Source organism: Hermetia illucens, chromosome 3 (genome assembly GCF_905115235.1).
Source record: "Hermetia illucens chromosome 3, iHerIll2.2.curated.20191125, whole genome shotgun sequence".
Taxonomy (NCBI): Eukaryota; Metazoa; Arthropoda; class Insecta; order Diptera; family Stratiomyidae; genus Hermetia; species Hermetia illucens.
Window position 1 is genome coordinate 146,292,406 of NC_051851.1, and position 21,425 is coordinate 146,313,830.

At 43.7% G+C, this 21,425-nt stretch overlaps 1 protein-coding gene across 1 annotated transcript in view; it reads left to right on the plus strand.

The window, feature by feature from the left end:
• Window positions 1-707: 707 nt before the first annotated feature.
• LOC119652749 (bromodomain-containing protein DDB_G0270170) overlaps window positions 708-21,425 on the plus strand; it is a 196,362-nt gene continuing 175,644 nt past the window's right edge. Inside the window, exons 1-2 of the mRNA XM_038057048.1 lie at window positions 708-1,308; window positions 19,961-20,983. Coding sequence (XP_037912976.1) covers window positions 20,929-20,983 — 55 coding nt within the window. The 5' untranslated portion in view covers window positions 708-1,308; window positions 19,961-20,928. The remainder of the gene's footprint in view (window positions 1,309-19,960; window positions 20,984-21,425) is intronic.

Consider the following 21,425-nt stretch of genomic DNA (forward strand, 5'->3'; position numbering starts at 1 on the left):
GTTGACTCCGCCCCGTGATGTAATACCGTATGGTGGTTCCGCGGGGCAGGGAGGGAGTCGGAGGTGGTTTTAGTGGGTAAAAATCCCACACGTTGGTGTGTCCAGACCAGTGTCTTTTGAAGATTTCCACCTCCTCAAAAAAAAAAGATACATAAGACTACAGTAATCGACTTGACTGATACCAGGAATCGAACCCTTTTCGGTAACTTATGTATATGGAAGACACCTCACAGGTTTTCTGCTATTTCTAAAACTATGAGCGATAATAATTGGTCTTCTGACTAATCGCTTCTGGGTGATACAAAAGAAGAGTATCTGACATATTTTCATGAATGAGCGATCAGCATTTTCACCCCTCACAATTCCCATGTGATTTCAAACAAAACGCTTGATGTGTAGATGGAGTGAGTACCTTGGCTATCCTCACATCTCATCGGCAGCCGTACGCGCGTTTACGCGTTTATTTTGGTTCCGTTGCACCGCTGGTCCTCCTCTCTGTTGACTTTTCGTCTCGATGACGACAGGGGCCCCCGTCGCTGTTGGCTTTGATGCTCCAATGCCCCAATGGATTCCGCGCGCCACTCATATGCGCGCTCGCATATAGTATTAGCTCCGACCCGGCGATATCTCGGCCCGGCGAGGTGCTTAGCTTACATGTGTGTCTGTGAAAGGTGAGCGAGCGAATAACGCTGAGCCCGAGCACCTCGTGAGAAGGCGAAGGTGAAGCACCGTATCTTGTATCTTTGGATCTTGGGCCCACTCACGGGGCCCGACGTACCGCAGAGGACCAGGGGCTTGTGTTGCTTGAATCAGTCAGTTTGTAGTTAGTCGCGGTTTAGTTGTGTTATTGGATTAATAAACAATCGGAACGCGTTCGTATGCCCGTAGTGCGGACTATCTGCCCTGCGGATTAGATGCGGCCCACATGTGCTTGACTATCAGCCAATAGTGTCCGTTTCTCATCGTGCGTGTACTTATCAGCGAGCGTGCGGGGGTGTAGTGCATCCCTGCGCCAAATCGTGCGTGTACTTAATTCTCTCACCCAACATACCGAACATGCGTTCGCCCTGATCCCACGCATCAATTGTGCATGCAATAAGTTCGTCGCCGTTTCACCTGTGAGCGCATAGTGCGAAAATACAACCCTTTGACCGTTCAATTGAGGCGCTTCCGGTGTGTATGGGGATGTGCAGTGTCTTGAGGTGCTTCTAAGTGAATTCAGTGGAGTAATCGTGGTTGATTGGATAGTGAAGACAAAGGTCAGACTTTTTTATAAGGACATCGGCTCGTAGCTGCTATTTGGAGAAGGTATGACCAAATGTGAAATATTTTAGGAAAATGAACTTCTTCAAATAAATTTATTTGAGTCCGTTTACGACGACATATCCGGGGCTGATCGCTAGCTGGCTGACTGGCGCTGATAAGACTCGCTAATACTTGAGTAAATAAACTGACTGCCGACAGCTAAGGGGTCTCTTGATCGGGTTGAAGTCAATGTTTTCTCACCTGTGGACATCGAATGTAGATCAAATAGAACTCAAGCATAAACTGCCAGAAATGAGCTCCCTTTTGAAATAATCCAGCAGTTCTGGGGCTCTAGTTTCCCAAACAAGACTATCTTTTTTAGGAGCAACAACGACTACCTGAACAATCTGGATTATCACAAAATTTTACGGAGCCAGCTTTGTCTGCCTCCCCTTAATCTCTTGACCCACACACGTCCAATGGCAAGAACCTTGCGTATGCAGAGCATGTACGCAACACAGCCATATTCTGGCCTATCTCCACCGCTCCTCCAGCCCTTTCACCCCGTCCTCGGATCGGTTGGTTGGTTCACGAGGCTATTTGCCCAGATATCCCCCGTGTCACTCCCCCGCGACTGTTTATTTATCATTCATAAATAGTTCGCGTTCGGTGGCGACCTGTGTATTAATGTCAAGCCGAACGGATTGGAATGAGTCGCGCTAAAGTAAGCTGAACTCAAATGACATGCGCGTTCCGCGATTTGTTTATTAAAGGTGGGTACGGTTCGACCGCCATTTACCCCATTTCCCCGTGCACCGCCACCGGAGAGGAGTTCATGGAGACGCGGAAGGTGTCATTAATATCGTCCGTGTTTCGTTTGCGTTTTTAACCTCGTATTTTATAGGAAGAATGAGTCGCGATAAGAGTTTTTATAATATTTACGACTCCGATGAATGCAGAGAAGATAGCGTTCGATATACAAATGGCTATGAGTTTTTGATCCACTGATAGTGTCAGACTGTAGACCTTCTGAGCAAATAATGGCGAAATTAGTGGCTCCAAGTGGAAAATTGGAAGGGAACGCCAATGATGCCTCAAAAATTAATTAAATTTCGTGTATAATGGCATTCTAAAGCGAACAGTCATAGCAAGTGACACCAAAATTGCAGGCCCAATATTTGTATCTTTGATCTGTTTTTCGTTGGTGCCAATAAGCGATAATGTAGACTTTTGGGCATACTCAGGTTATGAAACTTTTGATAATTTCTAGATTTGATTGAATTGTATTGATCACCGATATCAAGTCCTCTCACAACTGCGATTAGTCTTATCAGGGTCTAGCAAATAATTAGCTTAGTTTCGAAGTTAACAGCTATCTTTTTGGCAGTAGAAAAGTAGATATTGCTCGACAGATGGTTTGATTTTCACAAAGTTTTCTAAAATGATCTATCCTCCATTCCACTTGGACCCGACTTTCCAATTCCTGGTCGATAGATGTAGATAACTTGTATCTAAAGTTTCTCCTTGATACGTCCTGAACTTATTTTCTGAAATACTCAGCTCTGATCCCTTACCATCGGTGGGAGTATTGAAATGTTTCTCGGACCTGACCCATGCAAACTTTTAGCCCTTTTCTAAATTTTAATATAGCGCTACTTTCATAGTTGTAGTCAACCCGGATTGCGATTTTTACCTTTCCCTCAACTAAAAAAATTGTTATTACAAATGGCGCCCAACGTGGTACAGTACGCTTGTTTTTAGGCTTCACAATAGTGAGCTTATTAAAGAGAGCGTACGACAGTTCTAAACTTTGCTTTTGCTTGCTGTTTAGGTATGATATCTGTCTTCCAAACTGTTTCTCGCCAGGCTTTGCATCTGTTTTGCTCCCTATTTGAAGTTTGGATTACATATCCTTCCCCATGAAGCAAATGCTCCTTTGCCTTATCCATGTCTCACCTTGGAAGTCTTATGAGTTGGGGCTTAAGTATACACTCAAAGTCTTCCCTGCTTGTCGTAAGAGGCGCCTAAAAGGGATAGAAATTTGTGGGCTAGCAACCTACTAATTTGAAACTTCATTGCTGCATTGCTTCAATAATGCCTCGGATAGGGACTGACCTCACGTCGAAGACTTTTGCCTATCGAAAACGGATTATGATTGGTTTCTGGAATGTACCGCACGCTCTTCGACAACAGTGGAGGGTCCTCTGGAAGCTGACCTCCCACAACTGGAGCGGGAATTCCAATGTAATAAATTCGACATTCTCGATCTAAGCAAAGTAAGATGGAGGGACTCTGGAGAGTACTCCTCTTCCTGGAAAGCCAAGTGATGCCAGACACGGTACAGGGTTGCTTCTGAAAACTACCGCCTCGCCCTCGCCTCCCAAAAGGTCAGTTGAGTTTCAATTGACGAACAAGCAATGAGATTGACCACTTTGCGTTTACCAGTAGATTTAGCAATTGTCTCCTGGATGTGCATAACAAGAGAGGCGCTGACACTGGCCTCAAAAGGGATTATCATCCGATTGTCGCTTACGTTCACTTGTGTGTTAAGTCCTCTAATTCTCGCAGCGTTCGCTTGTTTGACCTACACAGTAGGATGCGATCCCTGAGAAAATTGATGACCATTCAGCCGCCACCAAAAAATGCTCTTTTCTCGGGTGTTACACAGGTCGATAGCCACATCTCAAAGGGGCGTTTTAAGATTTGGCTGACTGTGAAATCGTGGAAGCGGATCGATGAACGGAACGGATTGGAGACTCCACTGACCGCTGAGACCGATATCGAGCGTGACACACTGGAACTTCGGTATCGTACTAAATCCCGCAAAGTTCAACGTAGTGTTGGTCCGCCATCAATGCACTCAAACGGAGTAAAACCGTTGGACTTGACGGTGTCGCCGCAGAATTATATAGTTTTTGCGACTCAAATTCAGAATTTTCCAAACCAATTCAGAATTTCCAAAACTAATTTCAGAAATTTCCAAATCAATTTCAGAATTTTCCATTTCAAATTCAGATTTTTCCATTCACAATTCAGAATTTTTTCAATATTTTACGTTAAAGTTTTATACCAACTTTTTACCACTGGAAAATGCTGTACCTAAAATGTTCGAAAAAAAATCTCGACCGCCCATCAATTTTCTATCATTCATTATTTTAATGAACTGGTCTGAGAATATAATGGTCCATTGGCATCCTCTAGGACTGGTATGTGTTTGAAATTCATAGCAACGCCACAATTTAAAGTTCTTAATACTTGGGAAGCCCTCTCAGTTGTCGGTGGGCATAAATAAGATTCTACAGGAAACGGCGGAATTGCCACCATAAGTACACAATTTTATATTTATTTATATATAGACCATGAAAAAACAGATTGGGAGGACTATATTTTTTCCGAGACCGAATACCAGGAGGCGGCGAGGAAGAAGAGACAAAAACCCTGTCGGCCAAACAAAAACCAAGTAGCTGTGGAGAACCTCCACGTGGTGGCGCTGTAGAGAACCTTCACGTGATGTCACCGGAAACGCTGTATTCACTTTGGTTTGCTTGCCGTGATGTTTCATAACCTTATTACGGCGATCAGACCCGAATCTGCACGGGGACTCATCTGAAATGGCTTCGGTCACGAAACCTTATCAGGGGTATACTGGTACTATGGGGACCGGGGTAGCCCCTGATTTCTCATGTTTCGGGAAAAATCCTGCAGCATGTGAATTCAGCTCAGTTGTTTACGATTGGCCCCTTGTGGGAGCTTCATGGGGATTGTTGACTACGTTCAAGCGAACAATAGACCTTCGGACCTCAAACGTGGTGTGGCGGTTCAGCACGGGTGCCGTACCCTAAAATTCCGTAGAGATTTAGGTAGGTCTTGCATCCACCAGTATGAATAAACTGAGCCCCGCACTCAGTATAACTAGTGTCGTTGTGCTTGTCTCAGCGGAGGCATGAATGTGGTCACAAATCAATTCGTGACTTAAGAAGACCGTGGAATTAAGTCCAGTGGACAGGTGCTCACATTAAACCCATAGAGACCGCGACCTTCCGTACGACAGCCTTGTGCTCTAACCACTCAGCTATCCGGACACACATTTCCTGCAGGGGTTAAAAAAATCCGCCACTTATCCCCCTTTAGAAACTTATCATGCCCCAAAGTAAGGCTATTTTCAGTCAAAATTGTAAATGTCATCCATGCAGACCAGAAATGAGGGTATGAAGTGAAGCAATACATCCTCTTTCTCAAACCCCGTTAAAAAATCGTGGCGCCTCCAGGAATCGTTAAAGGCGTTTGGGATGGTTCTTCGGATATGGGTGGTTTTTGTGTGGATGTCAAATTCCACATTTCCATCCCTGTTTATTATTGAGACATTCAAAAAGGCAGGTTGTGATCCACTTCCGTCTCTCGTAAAGGTAATCTTTTTGTGGATATTGTTGAGACTTGACAAGGTTGCGTCTAGTCTCTTGATCGAGGCAAGGACATCATCCACATATCTTACCCAGGATTGGGGGAATTACTCCCAATTTTTCCATTCTTTCTTCCATTGTTTTTATGAAGATTTCGTGCAGAAAGGGTATTACAACTTCTGAGGTTATCTTGTAGAATCTACCCGTGAAGCTGAAATTGGTTTCGCTCATACATAGGAAGGCCAGTTTTACATATTAACGAACTTTCTTCCTCTACTCAGCTGAACCTTCTTTCTTCAGGAAGTCCTTTCTCAGGTAACAACGCCTCCTTTACACGGATGTTAGGGAATATAACTTTTACATTGAAGGATACTAGCATTTTGTCGTTTACTATTTCCTTTAGGTATTTGTGAGTTGATTCGAAAATCTCTTCCCTGTCTTTTATCGCGTATTTGTTTTTGAGCCCCAAACTGCTTAGTTTGGAAACCAGCCTTTTCAGTAGATACTAAGTTGGCGAGTTTGCTGCGGCAATTATCTCCCTCATTTCATTTGCAGGTTTATCGATTTTAGGCAGGCACCCGATCCTTGGAAGAGTTGGATTGGTCAGTCGCACCGTTGAGAGATTTCCAATGGCATCTTCGCCTTCCTTTATCGTTGTTTCCACCCGTGTGACTTATTCTGATAGAGGGAAGCTACCACCGATTAATTTTTCCATGACTGCTTGATCGTACCCCTCCGTCTCCATGATCACAATCGCAGATCCTTTATCCGCGTTTATGTAAAAAAAACCTTTTTTTGCTCCTATTGTCCTTGTATAATTTTGGATAGATCTTTCCTTACGGTTTCCTTTTTGTCTGGTGGGCGGCATTAAATAGCCTCTTCGATGTCCACTATTATGTCCTGTATTGAGAGTCTGCCTTTCTTTAGAGCGTAGTTCACCCCTTTGTTGAGGGGGACTATTTCATTCTCTGGTGATCTATTGATAATAAAGTTGTTGATGTTCTCGATATCGTTATATGTTGTATGCAAAATAAATAAATTCTAAGAAAATTTAGTAGTAACTATTCTCAAGTAGGTTACAGAAGGAGCTACCTCCTTGCCCCTCCACCCCAACCCGCGTCCGAGCGGCTCATGATAGGCATACCTCTGAGTTGTCCTTTGTCCTTTTTCGGGGTGCCGAAAATTTTCAAGGAGTAGAGATCGCTATGAGGGTTAAAAATGCGGGTCCTTTTCCTGCCTCCTGCATACATTCACTACCACTTCTCCCTCTGGGAGTGGAGTTAGTAAATTAAATATTAAGAATAGGGAACAACCCCACCAGGTCCGCAAGTTTTACCAACAAGTCCGCAGGATGAAGCCTTACACACCTCGATGCTCATCCTGCCGAGACAAAGAGGGAAATCTGATTTCCGACAGAATGGGCATATTGGAGCGATGGGATGAGTATTTTGATGAACTACTGAACAACCAGAACATCGACGAGTTGGAGCTTCCGCCAACTGAAGACGACGGACAAATACTGCCACCGCCAAGTATAGAAGAAACAATCCGTGCAATTCATCGTCCCCGGCTGTAATTCCATCGGCATGTATTCCTCGGAGACTTGGGTTCTTAGCAAGAAAAACTACGAACTCTTGGCCGCGTTCGAGAGAAGAATCTTCCGAAAAATTTTTGGCCCCTACATGATGATGGACGATTCCGTAGTCTACATAACGACGAAATCTATGAGCGATACCATGACCGTCAGGTTGTGGATAAAATCCGGCTCAATAGGTTACGGTGGACGGATCACTTAATTGGTATGGATGAGGATGATTCAGCCCGAAAAGTATATAAGGGCAATATCTTTGGTAGAAAAAGAAGACGAGGCAGACCCTGCCTGAGATGGAGCGATACTGTAGGTCAGGACGCCAGACAACTTTTAGGGATATCGGATTGGTGGACCTCGACGCAAATCCGAGATGTCTGGGGTTCTTTATTGAGGCAGGCCTAGAGCTGATATCGGTTGTTGCGCCGTTGGTGATGATGGCGATGATATCAAAATTCTCCCCATTTGCAGCTGCATAACGTTTTAAGTGGGGTAATGGCCACAGTTTTTCAACGGGCTTTAATAGAGAGGAACTCCTGCTTGTCGCATCATACCCTCCTTTACCCTTAAGGGGATAGGGTTCAAAAATAAGCCCTATCTTATGAAAATAGCTCCACTTTGACGCGCCATGACTTCTTACAGGGGAAGGGGGATGAGATTCCATTTTCTTCTACATATTCTCCCGGTACTCTTCCCCTCAAGGGGCGAGGTTAAAAATTGAAAAAAAAATCTTTTCCAGGGGCCACTTTTTTGGGAAGATTGACCGCCAGGATTTTTCATCGGGTGTGAAAACGGAACACCTCTTCTCTTCCTTCCCCCTCCATAAACTCCCCATCCTCAGAGATGGGGCTGAACATTACGCCTTTATCCAGCGTTGTGCCGTCTCAACTTCTGCAACTATTCAGTCTACTCAGGGCTCAGGTCCAGAGGACAGCACTGCAGGTACGACAGAGAACGGAAAAGAACTACAATTTGTGATCGCGAATCGTTTGCATTTCAAGTTAGGGATGTCATGTATAACTAGTTTTTCGAGCAAAAAGCTGCGCAAAACTACCAAACAGAAAGGGGGTATGGAAACATAGGCATTCCACATGGCAACGAACTAGAAGCGTCAGGTTCAGTCTTCAACAATGTTTTCCCAGCACGTCTCGAAAATGCAGCTGCTCTATAATACCCGTCTATGTTTCCCCTGGCAGCCGAAAGATGCACACCTGTGTTCGCTACTTCAAAAAGATAAATGTTATAATTTGGAAACAAGGAAAATTGATTACACTTCAAATACCAAATGCACTTGTTCCCAAATATAATCGCTCCAAAGCAATTCGCGCTAAATACTATCATTTCCAGTATGGCTGGTCCATTGAAAGATTTCATAGCGTAATCGTAACCAGAACGTAGTGCTACTTTATTACATACCCTATAGCTTACGATTTCTGAAAATAGCTTCCGGAAAATGGAGCCAGCCACCATTAGAGTTGGCCGAGTTCATGGCAGCATTGTTTCGAACACTTTCATCGAAAGCTTTTTTCCGGAATAGTTCCCACAATAGAAGTGTTCCATTCCAAAAAACCTCGCTAGATCTAGACAAGCTCGCTGCCTTCTAGCACTGAACCGCATGAGATTGATTATTTTCACACGTCCATTATAATTTCTGACTATTAATAACTCCCAAGTTCTCTCTCCCGACGGACTTAGAACCTTTTAAGATGATCTTTGCATCTTCGCTTCACTCCGAATCTTGACCAGATTCTTGAAAAAATATTTACACATTATAGCGATGCCCAATGACTTCAACTTATTTCCATGCTTCAGTGAGAGGTCCAGTTGAAAGGTCCGCAAAAAGGTCAGTCTTGATAAACCTCATGGACGAGCGATCGTTGAAGCGGTTTTTTTTTCGAGAATTTCAAGATGCTAAGTGTATGGATGTGTGCGTCACATATGGAAAGAGCAGGAGACGAGAAACTGAAGCGATTGCACGAGGTCACCACTTTGGGGCTAGTCACAATTGATTAGTATCTACAACATACACCCGTTTTGTTTGGAAGCAAAAGAGCTCACTCGAAAAAGTTATAAATAAAAAGAGCCCCATGACTGTGGCACCCGGTCGCAGGGCAACCGAACGGATGAATATGTTTCAGATACTTCCCGGTCTAGTCAAGTCATAGTTGCGATTGTGGTGACGATTAGTCAGCTTGACTGGTTCAGAATAATGCGACCAGTAGGAAAATTGTTCTGAAATGTGCAGCTAGAATATCTGTCGGGGCTTAGTATTCTTCCTAGGCTGTCATATATTCGTTTGGATTTACAATTCTTCTCAGAAGATTGGATCACTTCTAAAAGTCCCTCACCGCAGATGCGTCAATTTTAAAATAAATATTTGTAATATCTTTTCTAAATGAATGAATGCACCTATCTAGCAAGACTGTAACTATGGAGAGAAGAGCAGAGGGACGATGCTACCGAGCCAAAATTCAGATACATCTAGGAGTGAGTACCTATCATTGTCCTAGATCATTAACTGAACCTGCACATCTGTTTTGCATTAAATTAATGTCAGATTTTTCACCCATCTACTCGAAAAAAGTGTCACTTGGAGATGGTTATAGATCTATTCCTTACTGCTCCGATTTCTCACCATTTTTGGTTCATTGGACTGACTTCAAAAAGTACTCTTTAGTCCTCTCCTTTCCTAGTTTTGTTCAAACCTATCGCTAAATATAAAATCACGCCGAATCTACATCTATCTAAATCCGTCGTTCCTTCTTCTAAGGGTCCTAGTATTTCTTTAAGTATAACAGATTCTTAGGTTTATCAGGTCTTTTTTGGACCTTGTTTTCCGTCCATAAATCTTGGGCAATGAAGGAATGAGTTTCCGAACTTTCCTGGGTCAACATGGCAACTAGAGAAAGTAGATGAAGTATCCAATTTGAATCTATGTAGATAGCCGTGATAGTAGATCTACCGACAGACCAACCCAGCAAAAGTATTCCATCTTCACTATACTACATACGTCCTATAGGCATTTCGTTTGGCACTATAACTTTAGCAATGCCACAATACACTCTTAGGAACCTCCGTTTGCGTACCGTTCAAATTCGCATCTACTATACAGTATCCTCATCATAATAAATCTGTGCACAGTTTAGACGCCCGTCGACCTCATCCCACATCTATTCACATTATTTTTTTTTTTGTATCTGTCAAGCATTTCTTTCTTAATTCGCTTAATCTTCTCATTCTCATCAGCCCTACCTGTCATTTTCTGGACCACATTGGTATCATCGATCGAAATAGCACCTTCCTAAATGTAGGGCGTGGGCAGTCAATATGTTTTATGCGCACGTAATGCACATTAAATGCAATTTTATCTATGCGGTTTTTTCATCGCTTTTCCTTTGTTTTTACCGACATTTCGTACAATCTTATAGGTTTTACCAGGCAAATTAAATAGCAAGTATCCAAATCCAGATGCAGACCAGGAATACAGTATTTAGAGAAATGCCCCAATTATTCAGGGCTCTTTAAAAAAATGGGTATCTTCTTAAAGTCACCAAAACATCTGAAAACTCATCTGAATTGACAGCTCAATTTGGTATACCAACGAATATCGGGCATTTCGCCTTGCACAGTAATCCAGTTTCTAGCTACGGAGAGAGTATCTTTTCGGTAATGGTCATTTGCTTGTACATAAACATGTAGTTCCTGCACATTATGGTACGCAAAGAGGCTTCTCAGAAGTTGTGTTGATTGCTACGTTGGTCCCACCAGATCTGCATATCACTTTGACAACTATGTTCCGTCCAGGACAGAGGTAATTCATCAGACGCTGCTTCGCCTCTGCGTGGCAGCAGCCTGACCGAACTAGTTAGTTGATGTTGTTCACTCCCTTATATAATCCGCAAACATGTCATGGGTACGAACTAAATGCACAGGAAAAACCGCCGAGTATATCTAGCCTAAACGGGCCAATATTGATATAATTCTGCTTTGGAATTGAGGGAGCCCTGAGTCGGGCCACCCAGTTGATGGTGGACAAAGCCGTAGTCGTGTGTATATATACTCTGGATGTTAACCTAGAAAGAAGATCCCTTCTTCTTCTCTTACTCTTTAGCCTTTATCCCGCTGGGCTTATCTTGATCGGTTGATTTCATGATCGGTTCAACCTCATATCGCCAGCGGATATCATCTTTTTGGACATGATCATGGCGTGTCACGTCACTTCTCCAACGCAGCATTCTCGCCTCCGTTACCACGAGTCGCCGTTCATTGTTTTTTATAGTCGGCCAACACTAGAACCATAAAAGGGGACAGGGCGAACAACACTGCGGTAAATTTTAAATTTTAAACTTTCGTTAATACGTCGATTGCAAAGAAGACCAACTGTGGAACGCCATTTCTCCAGGTTGCGCGAACGCGTGAAGTAATTTCATAAAGCAGTTCACCATTATCATAAAAAATTATGTTTTATTCAACTTCAATCTGAGACCGTGTTGCATGAGGCGATCACTCCGTTTTCGAACAGGTTGCTCAAGACCTGCTTTGCTGTGGGACGCTAGGACCTCCAGGGACAGTGTCCATAACAAGAACATAGTGGAGCGTTGAGAAGGCGATTCCTGGGTTTTGATATGCCCCCCACATTTCGAACTTCGCTTTTCGAATCGTTGTAGAGCAATTTAATCAAGCGCACGAGTTCTTCTGGTACTAGGTGTTGTCGTAGAGCATACCAGATTAGTTCGTCTGGCACACGGTTAAGCGCTTTCTCTAGGTCCAAAAATACAATAGAAAGCGGGCGATCCTTCTCACGGTGTTTGTCCATGAGTAACTGCGCAGCATATCATGCGTCAGTAGTTCCGCAGTTCCTGACAAACCCGACTCGATTCTCGGCTATTCGAATGATTTCGCGAATACGGTTGTCAAGAATCCTTTCCAAAATCTTCATGGTATGGGACAATAACCGAATCAGACGTTAATTTGAACAGTCTGTTTGACTACCTTTTTTTACAACGGTGGCGCTTTTTTACCAATCTAATGGATAAGTTCAGTTCGGTGCTAATAGTAGCTTCAGATTTGACATCACTTAACACAAAGAACCATACTGTCTCTTTTTAATTTTCTAATGGAGATCTCGTTCTTTAGAGGATTGAGATATTGGATCGTCTAGTTAGGAAGACACTCATGTTGGATAGGATTACTGATTATGTATTTGGCACGTTATTATTTCTTATACTATCCTTTTGAAACCTGTCTTCGGTATCTATTTCCGGATTTCTACTAGATACCTTAAGTTGAGGCGATCAGAAACTTTTTTCGGCCCTGCAAAATATGCAGATTTGTTGGTGACCTTCTTTTAGCTTTGTTGAGGAATTGTTGGCATGGTCATACACATTTCCTTCTGCTGAAGCCCAAACCTAGAATTTTACAGGTACCATAAGGGCAAGCAGCCTATCAGCGCACGTCTAAATCGAAATGTCATGACGCCATTTGATTCAATATGTGAGATGTACACTTTGTGACTCGTGTTAAGTATCTGGACATACATTGTTACTGGGTTCAAAGAACTAGAGAAGAAGAAGCTAATGTTTTTACAATCAGAGTTGCCAGTCTACGCTTGATTTATTGATGACTAGTAGGGTATTGGTTGCCAGGAATCGGTCATTTATGCCGTGTGATTGGTTATTAGATACTAATCCTGTGGGTAAAGGTCGTAGGGATTACAAAAGTGGGTCCATCTAGTTGGCAAATAACAAGAGATATCTGTATCAAAGGCTGCGAGAGTTATGTTTACTTTGCATGGAGGAATGTAGACTTCAATTTTAAATTTCGTTTGTTAGATTGGATGGGTCTTAAGTCCGCAATCCTTGACGATGGACCAGATAAATTGGGAAGCAACTTTCCTCCACTGTTTGTGGTTCACGGACCTTTCATTCTCGGGCTATTATTCAATTTGTAAAATTATATGACTTGCGGTTTCGTCCAGGAAAGAGGCAACTCGGCAAATGCTGTCTTACTTCTCTCCTGGGCGTAGCGTGACCGAATTGGCTACCCCTCTTTTATATAAACCCATAAACACGACATGAATATGAATTATATTCACGATGAAACCGCCTCAAAAGTTTAGGTCTAACCCGGCCGAGGTTAGTCTAGATCAAGTAGTTGGCAGACTCACGGCTCTCTCTATTTCCTAAAGAAAAATTGAGATTGGCTTCGGACGGCTTAGGCCTGAATTTTATCAGGCATTTTTTACCTGAATATAATTCATACCACTATCAAGTTTCTGGATTTATATAAGGAAGCAAGTTGTAGTCACTTCGGTCATCCTTTCCCATGACAAACGTGTGTGTGTGTGTGTGTATGGTGTGGGAGAAGCTACAGCTTCTGGGCACTCAGGCCGTGTTGGCCCATTGTACTCGCCACCCCGCAGGATTTCCGTTAGTGGATGTGATGCTACCCGTCGCAATTGGAGAACATCGGCACCAAAGATCTGATGCGTCCATAGGCGGGGCATTCACATAGGAAATGCTCCGTGGATTCCGCTTCCTCATTACAGGAGGGACACGTATCATCTTCGGTAATTCCTATTCTGAACATATGCCCAGTTAGTGAATTATGGCCTGTCAGAATGCCCACAATACACCTGCAAGTCCTCCTGCTTTTCGACAGGATAAACTTTACGGTACGTGTGTTGGGTTCAGGGGCAGGAAAAGTTTGGTGTGTCGAGCAGCATTTAGGCTCTGCCACCTAAACGACAAAGGTAATGCAGCGTCTGATGAGTTCCCCCATCCCAATTATAGACCTCCTACTCCCTGTTCCAATGTTGGGAATTCTTTCCTACTCATTCGATCTGGTGTTCCATACCGAAATTAATGATAGTACACCTTCCTGTCAAGAGATGGGTTGTGATCTTCTGCGTATATTTCCAGTTTACAATACAGAAAGGTAATTACGAAGTTAGCCATTGCTGTTAACCACCTTTGGAGATATTTCCTTTTGTATTCCATATTACGATCAGCAGTAGTTTTAGGAGTTGCCTTTGAATATGCGTAATAGAAAAGGGGCCCACATCGACCACAAAAGAGATCACCATCAGTATTCCGTTCACCTTTGCTTTTGCTAGAATATTTGCGATATGTCGGCTGATGTCCAATGTTGGAGGCCCTCGTCTAGCAAGCGTCGCTCACTGATGAGCGCAGTTCAGTGCGTCCTCCTTTATGGGCTGACTCCTTCGGTAAGAAAATGAACTCCAAGCGCCTAGATCAAGTACAAATACCAGGAGCTCTGCGAGTTATGTCCGATTGCTTTCCATGCTGCCGAGCGGATTTTTCTATACTTCAGAAAAGGCAACGGAAATAAGGAAGCTGTCACTTGTGAAGAGAGAGCGCGCACTCTCTGCGCATAGCAACAATCTTGGGGAAGAAAATCGAAAGGTGGACGCACCACGAACCTCAGAAAGACATACCGACGCGGTTCAATCGAAAACACAAATGAGGTTGACTATTACCTAACCCAGATACTCAACGGTCGAGGATATTTTCAATCTTACCCGCACAAAATCGGAAAATCACGGTCACCCAACTGCATTTATAGGAAGGATGTGATGGATGATGCCTACCACAGCTCTATCTTCTGCAAAAGGTGGGAGCGCCTTTCAATGGAAAGGGTTTCTTGGGTCCTCGGACACCATAAATGAGGCCATGCTGTACAGCAAAGACACATGGAGCCAAGTGGCATGTTACACTCAAAGCCTTTTTAAGGCGAAAAACAGAGAGATGGATAGCAGGAATGTCAGGGTAGATGAGGCTCCCTGAACCCATGAGATTTTGCTCCTATACTGAATAGGTCTGGCCTTAGCTAGTGTATCATACGGTTCCGGGTCAGTGCTAGGCGCTCCAGGGGGTGTTTTAGCCGGTAGTCTATCTGAGACAGGAGTCCGGCGCCTAGGGTGTAAATGCATTTCACCTCCCTACCAAAAAAACGTAGTCCCAGGGAGGCTTAGGTATACCTTGGCCATTGAGACTATATTAAATTAAATCTTGTTCTCACGATAATGTCGTGACGCTTCTTCTTTTTCAAGCGGGCCTGCATTTTTGGCGGTATCTAATGTAGAAGTGAGATTGCGACTTGAACAAATGCTGGGGTTCAGTAAAGAGGGTATTGCCCGGTAGAGAAAACAATGACTCTACTGCTTCAGTAGGTTACAGCCCAGCTGGCATCCTTGACAGACTTGCCATTGACCGATGTCTGGCTATGTATTAATATTCGATATGACTTCCCTACCATCATATCAAAGAACGAATAGTGGAAATATTAGATCGAACGCAGTCTTCAAAAGAGTGACAAACAGGATTAGTGTGTGGATTCTTTGGATAATACACACAAAATATGCTATGCAGTCATCTGATCTTGTATAATTTAGTGTATTCTATGGGGGTGATTTCGCAGACACTTTTTATTTATTTACTTAACGGACAATAAAGAGAGTAAACTCCAATTACTTATTATCCTCAGGAGGTGGAGCAAGCAACAATCTTATCCTATGCTTAAAACTACTAGGAATCAAGGAATGGAAGTAGGGTTGGAGCTCTGCGAAAGACACATTGAAAATGTCTGCGTTACGTATGTCATAAGTTGCAGGACGTCTGGTGATGTCGTTCGCGGCGGAGCAATCTATCAGACCCAAAGAAGGCTTGCAAAATGTGCCTACATCCAGATAGAATCTACGCTGTTGTAGGAAGGGGAGATTAAGAAAGCGGAGGCGGGAGGAATAGTCCACACCTGGAAAGCTTTTGTTACAGAAAAGGGAACGGGTGAATTCACGTTGCACATTTTCAAGGGCAAGACAGTCACAATTACGGGAAGGGGACCAGATCACGGAGCAGTAGTCGAGGGTATTTCTCTTGAGGGAATTGAAGAGAGCTAAGGAGGGTTAGCTGGAATCAAAATCAGAGGAGGAGCGAAGTATAACGCCTGACAACTTTGCTGCTCGATTGGTGACTTCGAAGCAATTGGTGTCGAAGTGGAGGTTGTTGTCGAAATTGACTCCGAGGGCTTGAGTGGAATTTAGGTATGATAAGAAATGTCCGTTAAGAGAGTAGGAGGTGAGAATTGAAACGAGTAGCACATAGAGTGACATTTTCTGACATTTAGGGCTTAACCATTAGCAGAACGCCTAGGTTAGTGTGTCTAGGTTAGATTGAAGGGAAGGCAGTCCATAGGCGACGATATAGCGGAAAATAACTTAAGGTCATCGGCATAAAGCAAACAGGGAAAAGTAAGGAGGGGGGAAGGTCGTTGATAAAAAATAAAAATAACAAAGGACTCAGAATAGATCCCTGAGGAACGCCAGAGGAGGGGGAGAAGGAACGGGAAGTGCAGCCGTCAAAAGGGACGCGGCAGGATCGGTTTGAAATGTAAGATGCACCTCTAAGGTTAGAGGCAAGAGGCATAACACAAGTGGTATGTGCACGCTGAGAAACCAGAGTTTGAATAGAAGTAACTCGTGATTCACAGTGTCGAAGGCTTTAGCGAAGCCAGTGTAAATGCTATGTAATTCTTGCCGTGAATTTAGACATTTGGCGCTGGTAACGTCGAGCAAGTTGGAGCTAGTGGACCTACGGTTAACAAAACCGTTTTACTCTTTCACTATGTGCTGGCCAAAGTGGCGGCCAAGACGGCTGACAAATCTTTCCAAGATTTTGAAACAGGAGGAGAGGAGGGAAATAGGACGGTAATTCTCGGCAAGCATACAATAGCCACTTTTGGGGGGATGATGAGAGCCTCTTTCCACAAGCCGAGAAAATTATTTTCGCGGCTTTTGCTGAAAATAAAGGATGGTGGTTTGGAAGACCATCGTAGCCAGGCTCGACATTGTCATCAAAATTGCCAATGAGGTACTCCAGGGGGAAGGGGGAGAGGGGTAAAAAGGGGGAATGCGGAGCACATTACATCCAATAGGGGTAGGAAAGAGGAATAAGGAAGTAGCTGCAAAGTAAATCACAAGATAGTTCGGGCGTGTTAGCTGAGAAGCCAGAGAATGTATTGGATGGAGGGAATAGCTGGGGCAGGGCAGCGGGAGTTGCGAATGTGGGACCAGAAAGGTTTGAGATTTTCGAGTTTTAGTGAGTTTTCAACATTGATCAAATATTTGTATCTGGACTTGTATATTAAGAATTTGACCGAGGAACGCAGAGTTTTGAGAAAAACTAAGTGAGCATAGGTGCTAGAAGATAGAAACTTCTTCCACGCAGTGTGTTTTTGACGAAATTTTTTGTGGACTTCAGTGGTGAATCAGACAGTGTAAGAGCGTAAGCACTTAGAAGAGGGGGAGACGTAATAGGGAAGAAGATCAGGTTAAATTGTATATAAGGTGTTGAGTGCTGGGTCACATGTTAATGTAGAGAGAAAGAGAACCCAGTTGATTGTCGTCAGGGCTGAGTTCAGACCTTCCAAGTTCGCCTTACAAAAGTTGAACTAGGTAGACTTGCGCGGGACAGAAGAGTGGAGTCGGGATATCTGGGCATCGAACTCGAGAGCAGGATCATGGGCGTCAGGAGCAACGAAAGAGGAGGCATGAGGGGATTGGGAAAGGTAACACACAGGAAGGAGATAATCTCTTTCACAACCGAAGACAGAGTAACCTTCGAGGAGCTCGGAACCTAAAATCCTGTCACGCAACTAGGTTTCAGAAATGAAATATTTGATAAAACAGTGCAAAGTTGTCAGAATCATTTAAGTTCGGCGACGCAGGTGGGCGGGCCGGAAATTTTCACGAAGCCTAGTCCTCTGATAAGGCTTGACGAAGACTCCCTTTGGCCAAAAGGAAGATTGAACGATAGCATTGGAGTCGTGGAGATCTGTCACTTTGAAGGAAGCTGTCGCTCGGTCAGGATAGCCACCCTTCGTCAGCTTCACACAGTTGCTTCAGCGGTGAGGCGACGTTCAGCTAGGGGCCGCTCGGGTGACATGAAATCGGAAAGCGATGGCGGACGTCCTTGCTGTACAGGATTAAGCATACTGTTGCGCTAATACAGTGACAGAAGGACAATCGTCAGAACTGAGAAGAAGAGCCGATGTTAAGTTGGGACCCAACTGAGATTCGCTGATCGATTTCTCACCGAGGACACATCTCTTTTTTGCCTAGTCCTCAACGGATTTCTTAGAAAAACGATCTCCACGTACTCGCATTATAATTCCTGAGTATGAAAGAGATATTTAGCCAATATTGAGCAATGTTGCGACACATTTTATAAGGATGAAAATATACAAAATATCAAGGGGTCTGATTCTATCAAAATGCGGAGGTTATAACTATTTCTCATGGAAGAATATGTCTTTCTGGGAAAGGTTTTCATATACCCTATTTGATGGGCAGTTCAACATTTTATATTCTAGCAACAGACCTCGATCCCCTCAATTATATAATATTATAGTTAGTAAACTTCTGGAGGTTCTTTGAGATTTTCGAACTGGCGCCCAATGTGGGGTGTATAAACTTACTCTGTACTTTCTCTCCAGCACAAAGTTCCTTTTTGGTCCCGAAGTATTAGAGATTTAGCGTAACGAATTAGAATCAAGGGCTTAAATAATAGTCTTCATTCTCAAAAAATTAATTGTTCTGAGAAATTTCAGAAGTTAATCCCCAAAATCTTATCCATCACCGTCTCAAATGTTGCAGTTGCAAGTTCATTGTTGCTCGGTTCCTTGTTGAATGCTTCGCTCTAAAGAAATAGATGCACTCGAAGTTTTTACTAAATTGAAAGGCTCATATGCCCACGTCTAGTTTTGTTAAATGACTGGGTGACTAGCCATTCGGAGATCATCTGTATAAAGTGATCAGCAACCGATAAGATACTCGCTATTAAGAAATTAAAGATGCATCTCTTTGCTAGCACTATCACCTTCCCAATTGGGACTGGGAGCTTGCACCCCATCGTAACACGGCCACCATCATTACCACTACACGAATATCTCGAGCGCGTCACGCACAGTGGCAGACCTTATGACCTCTGTGCTCCCTGTGTCTTGCCTTCACGCTTGATGTTGTTGCTTCGGCTGGTCGACGATCGCAGTGCTCGCAACCAAAGTGGGCAGCCTAGCGTTCGCTTCTAAAAATACCCAAGGGAGCCAACGAGCAGTGGCAATCTGGTCTATCTGCGCTATAATGTGTCGCTGTTAGTTTACATGGGGGCTATGGGGGCTTCGTTGGGTGACGCGACGACGACCACAGAGGTACCCATAGCTGCCTGGTTGGAACTTGTGGGGATTGTGGGGATCGTGTGGATGTGCCGTGCGCCCGCAGCTTTTGTCGCCGCTCCAATTTGACCGGCTACGTAGCCGTGCATATCCATTAGCGAGCCCCAACGACCGATCGAACTTGCGATCGCGACATTGCCTCCACTCCCGCGCGATCCACTTCACTTATCAGAGCCGTTCTCCCCTTACATGCCGATCGGTTTATCAGGTTCCTATTCTCTACATGCGACACGATCGTGTCAATGTGATCTTGTGTAAATAAAAACAAATTTTTTCACCGCCCCCTGAACGAAGCAAGCCAAGCTCCAATTGTTTAGCGGGCCAGTGCCTTCGCATTCCTCTCAGGCCCAGATATCGCGACCAGTCAGCCCCATTTTTATGACGACTCCGGGCATTCTCATTCTTGAACTTTACTCGAAATTTTCAATACTATGACTTAGTTTTAATTCGTTTTTTCCTTTTCTACCCCATGTTCCAGATCTGAGTGCGACTCCATCCACTTGGTCAGATGGAAGGAAGGAGATGAGAACACTTGACGCAACCGCAAGATCGGAACGGTCAGTGATGGTGTGACGGAGCCTAGGCTGGTTGTGGTCGTGGCTATGCGAAACCTAAAAAGACCGTCGACAACGGCAGCGGCGTATCTTGAACTCCGACACGCCTGACCCGGCTTGACCCCAAGCGCTCGTAGCGATAGAGTGCCGCAGCGTTCGCGTCTGTCCGCTGTGTTGTTTCTTGGGTTTCATTCGAGTTTCCTCAGTTTTGCTACGGCGGTCGTCTTACATTTCGGATTTTTCCAATGTGCGCAGGGAATACGTGAGTTGATTTGTTCATTCGGTTGTCGTTTTGAAACTTGAAGTTCACGGCAACGCGGCTTGCAGGTCAATCGCTATCGTTGTGGAATACCGCGCGGTATACGAATTCAAGATTCATCAGACAGTGCTCGTGTTAAACGCTTCGTCTGGTTTTCAAAAATTTCAAAAATAGTTCCAGAGAATCACTGCAAGGAGTGTAAGAATTTGTATTTTATTAATTCAAGAAATTAAACTAGCACATGGTCCCAAAATAGTGAAAACCACCATAAGCCCTTTATTTCGGTTGATACTTTCAGTGCGAGTTCATTGTATCTTTTATCTAATGTTTATTTTTCCGTTCATTGATTCATTTGCCAGTCGATCGGCTGTTCGTCACTTGTAGCTTGACTCGCGACCGATTGCCGGGTCGCGGTATGTTTTCTCGATTGCATTTCTCCCGACCCCTAACTTGTGTGAGATTGGTTTTTCGGTGATATTGGTTAAGTTCCAGAAGTTCGTGACCAGAATGTTTATTTTCTGAAGAAAACGTGAAGGAAAAGTGGCTTGAAGTGTGAAGAACACGGCGGCCAAAACCAGTGATAACAGTGTGGAAGGCATTCCAATCTGAATGAATTGCCTTTAGGAAAATACAATGAGGGAGATTGACGCGGAAGCACCAGTTGTATGGCCTGCTTGGTGTTATTCAGGTGAGTTTTATTTAATAGTTCCTAAGAAGTAAGTACTCGATCACAATTTTCCATAAAACGCATATAAAAAGACACAATAAAACCCATATTCTCGCGGTTGTTTAAAATTCGTCCCCGGTCACTGAATAAAAATTAGGTTATCTTATGGAAAAAACAAGTCGATAACATAATTTTTAGATAAGAAAGGTTTTGTTGATTTCTTATGTATTAAATTTCAGAAGAAGATTTTTTTAGTACCCGCGGAAGTTCCAAGTGTGATCCAATTGCTAGAGCTTACCCTGCTATTGCAAGAAATCTATTCAAAGTGATTGAACTTTTATTCATAAAGTTAAAATTGATTAAGGTACACTTTTAGGCATGCATCCTTGAAAATACTTCCATTTAATTACTATTCAACTATACCAATGATTATGCAACTCTGCGGCTTACAGATGATATTCTG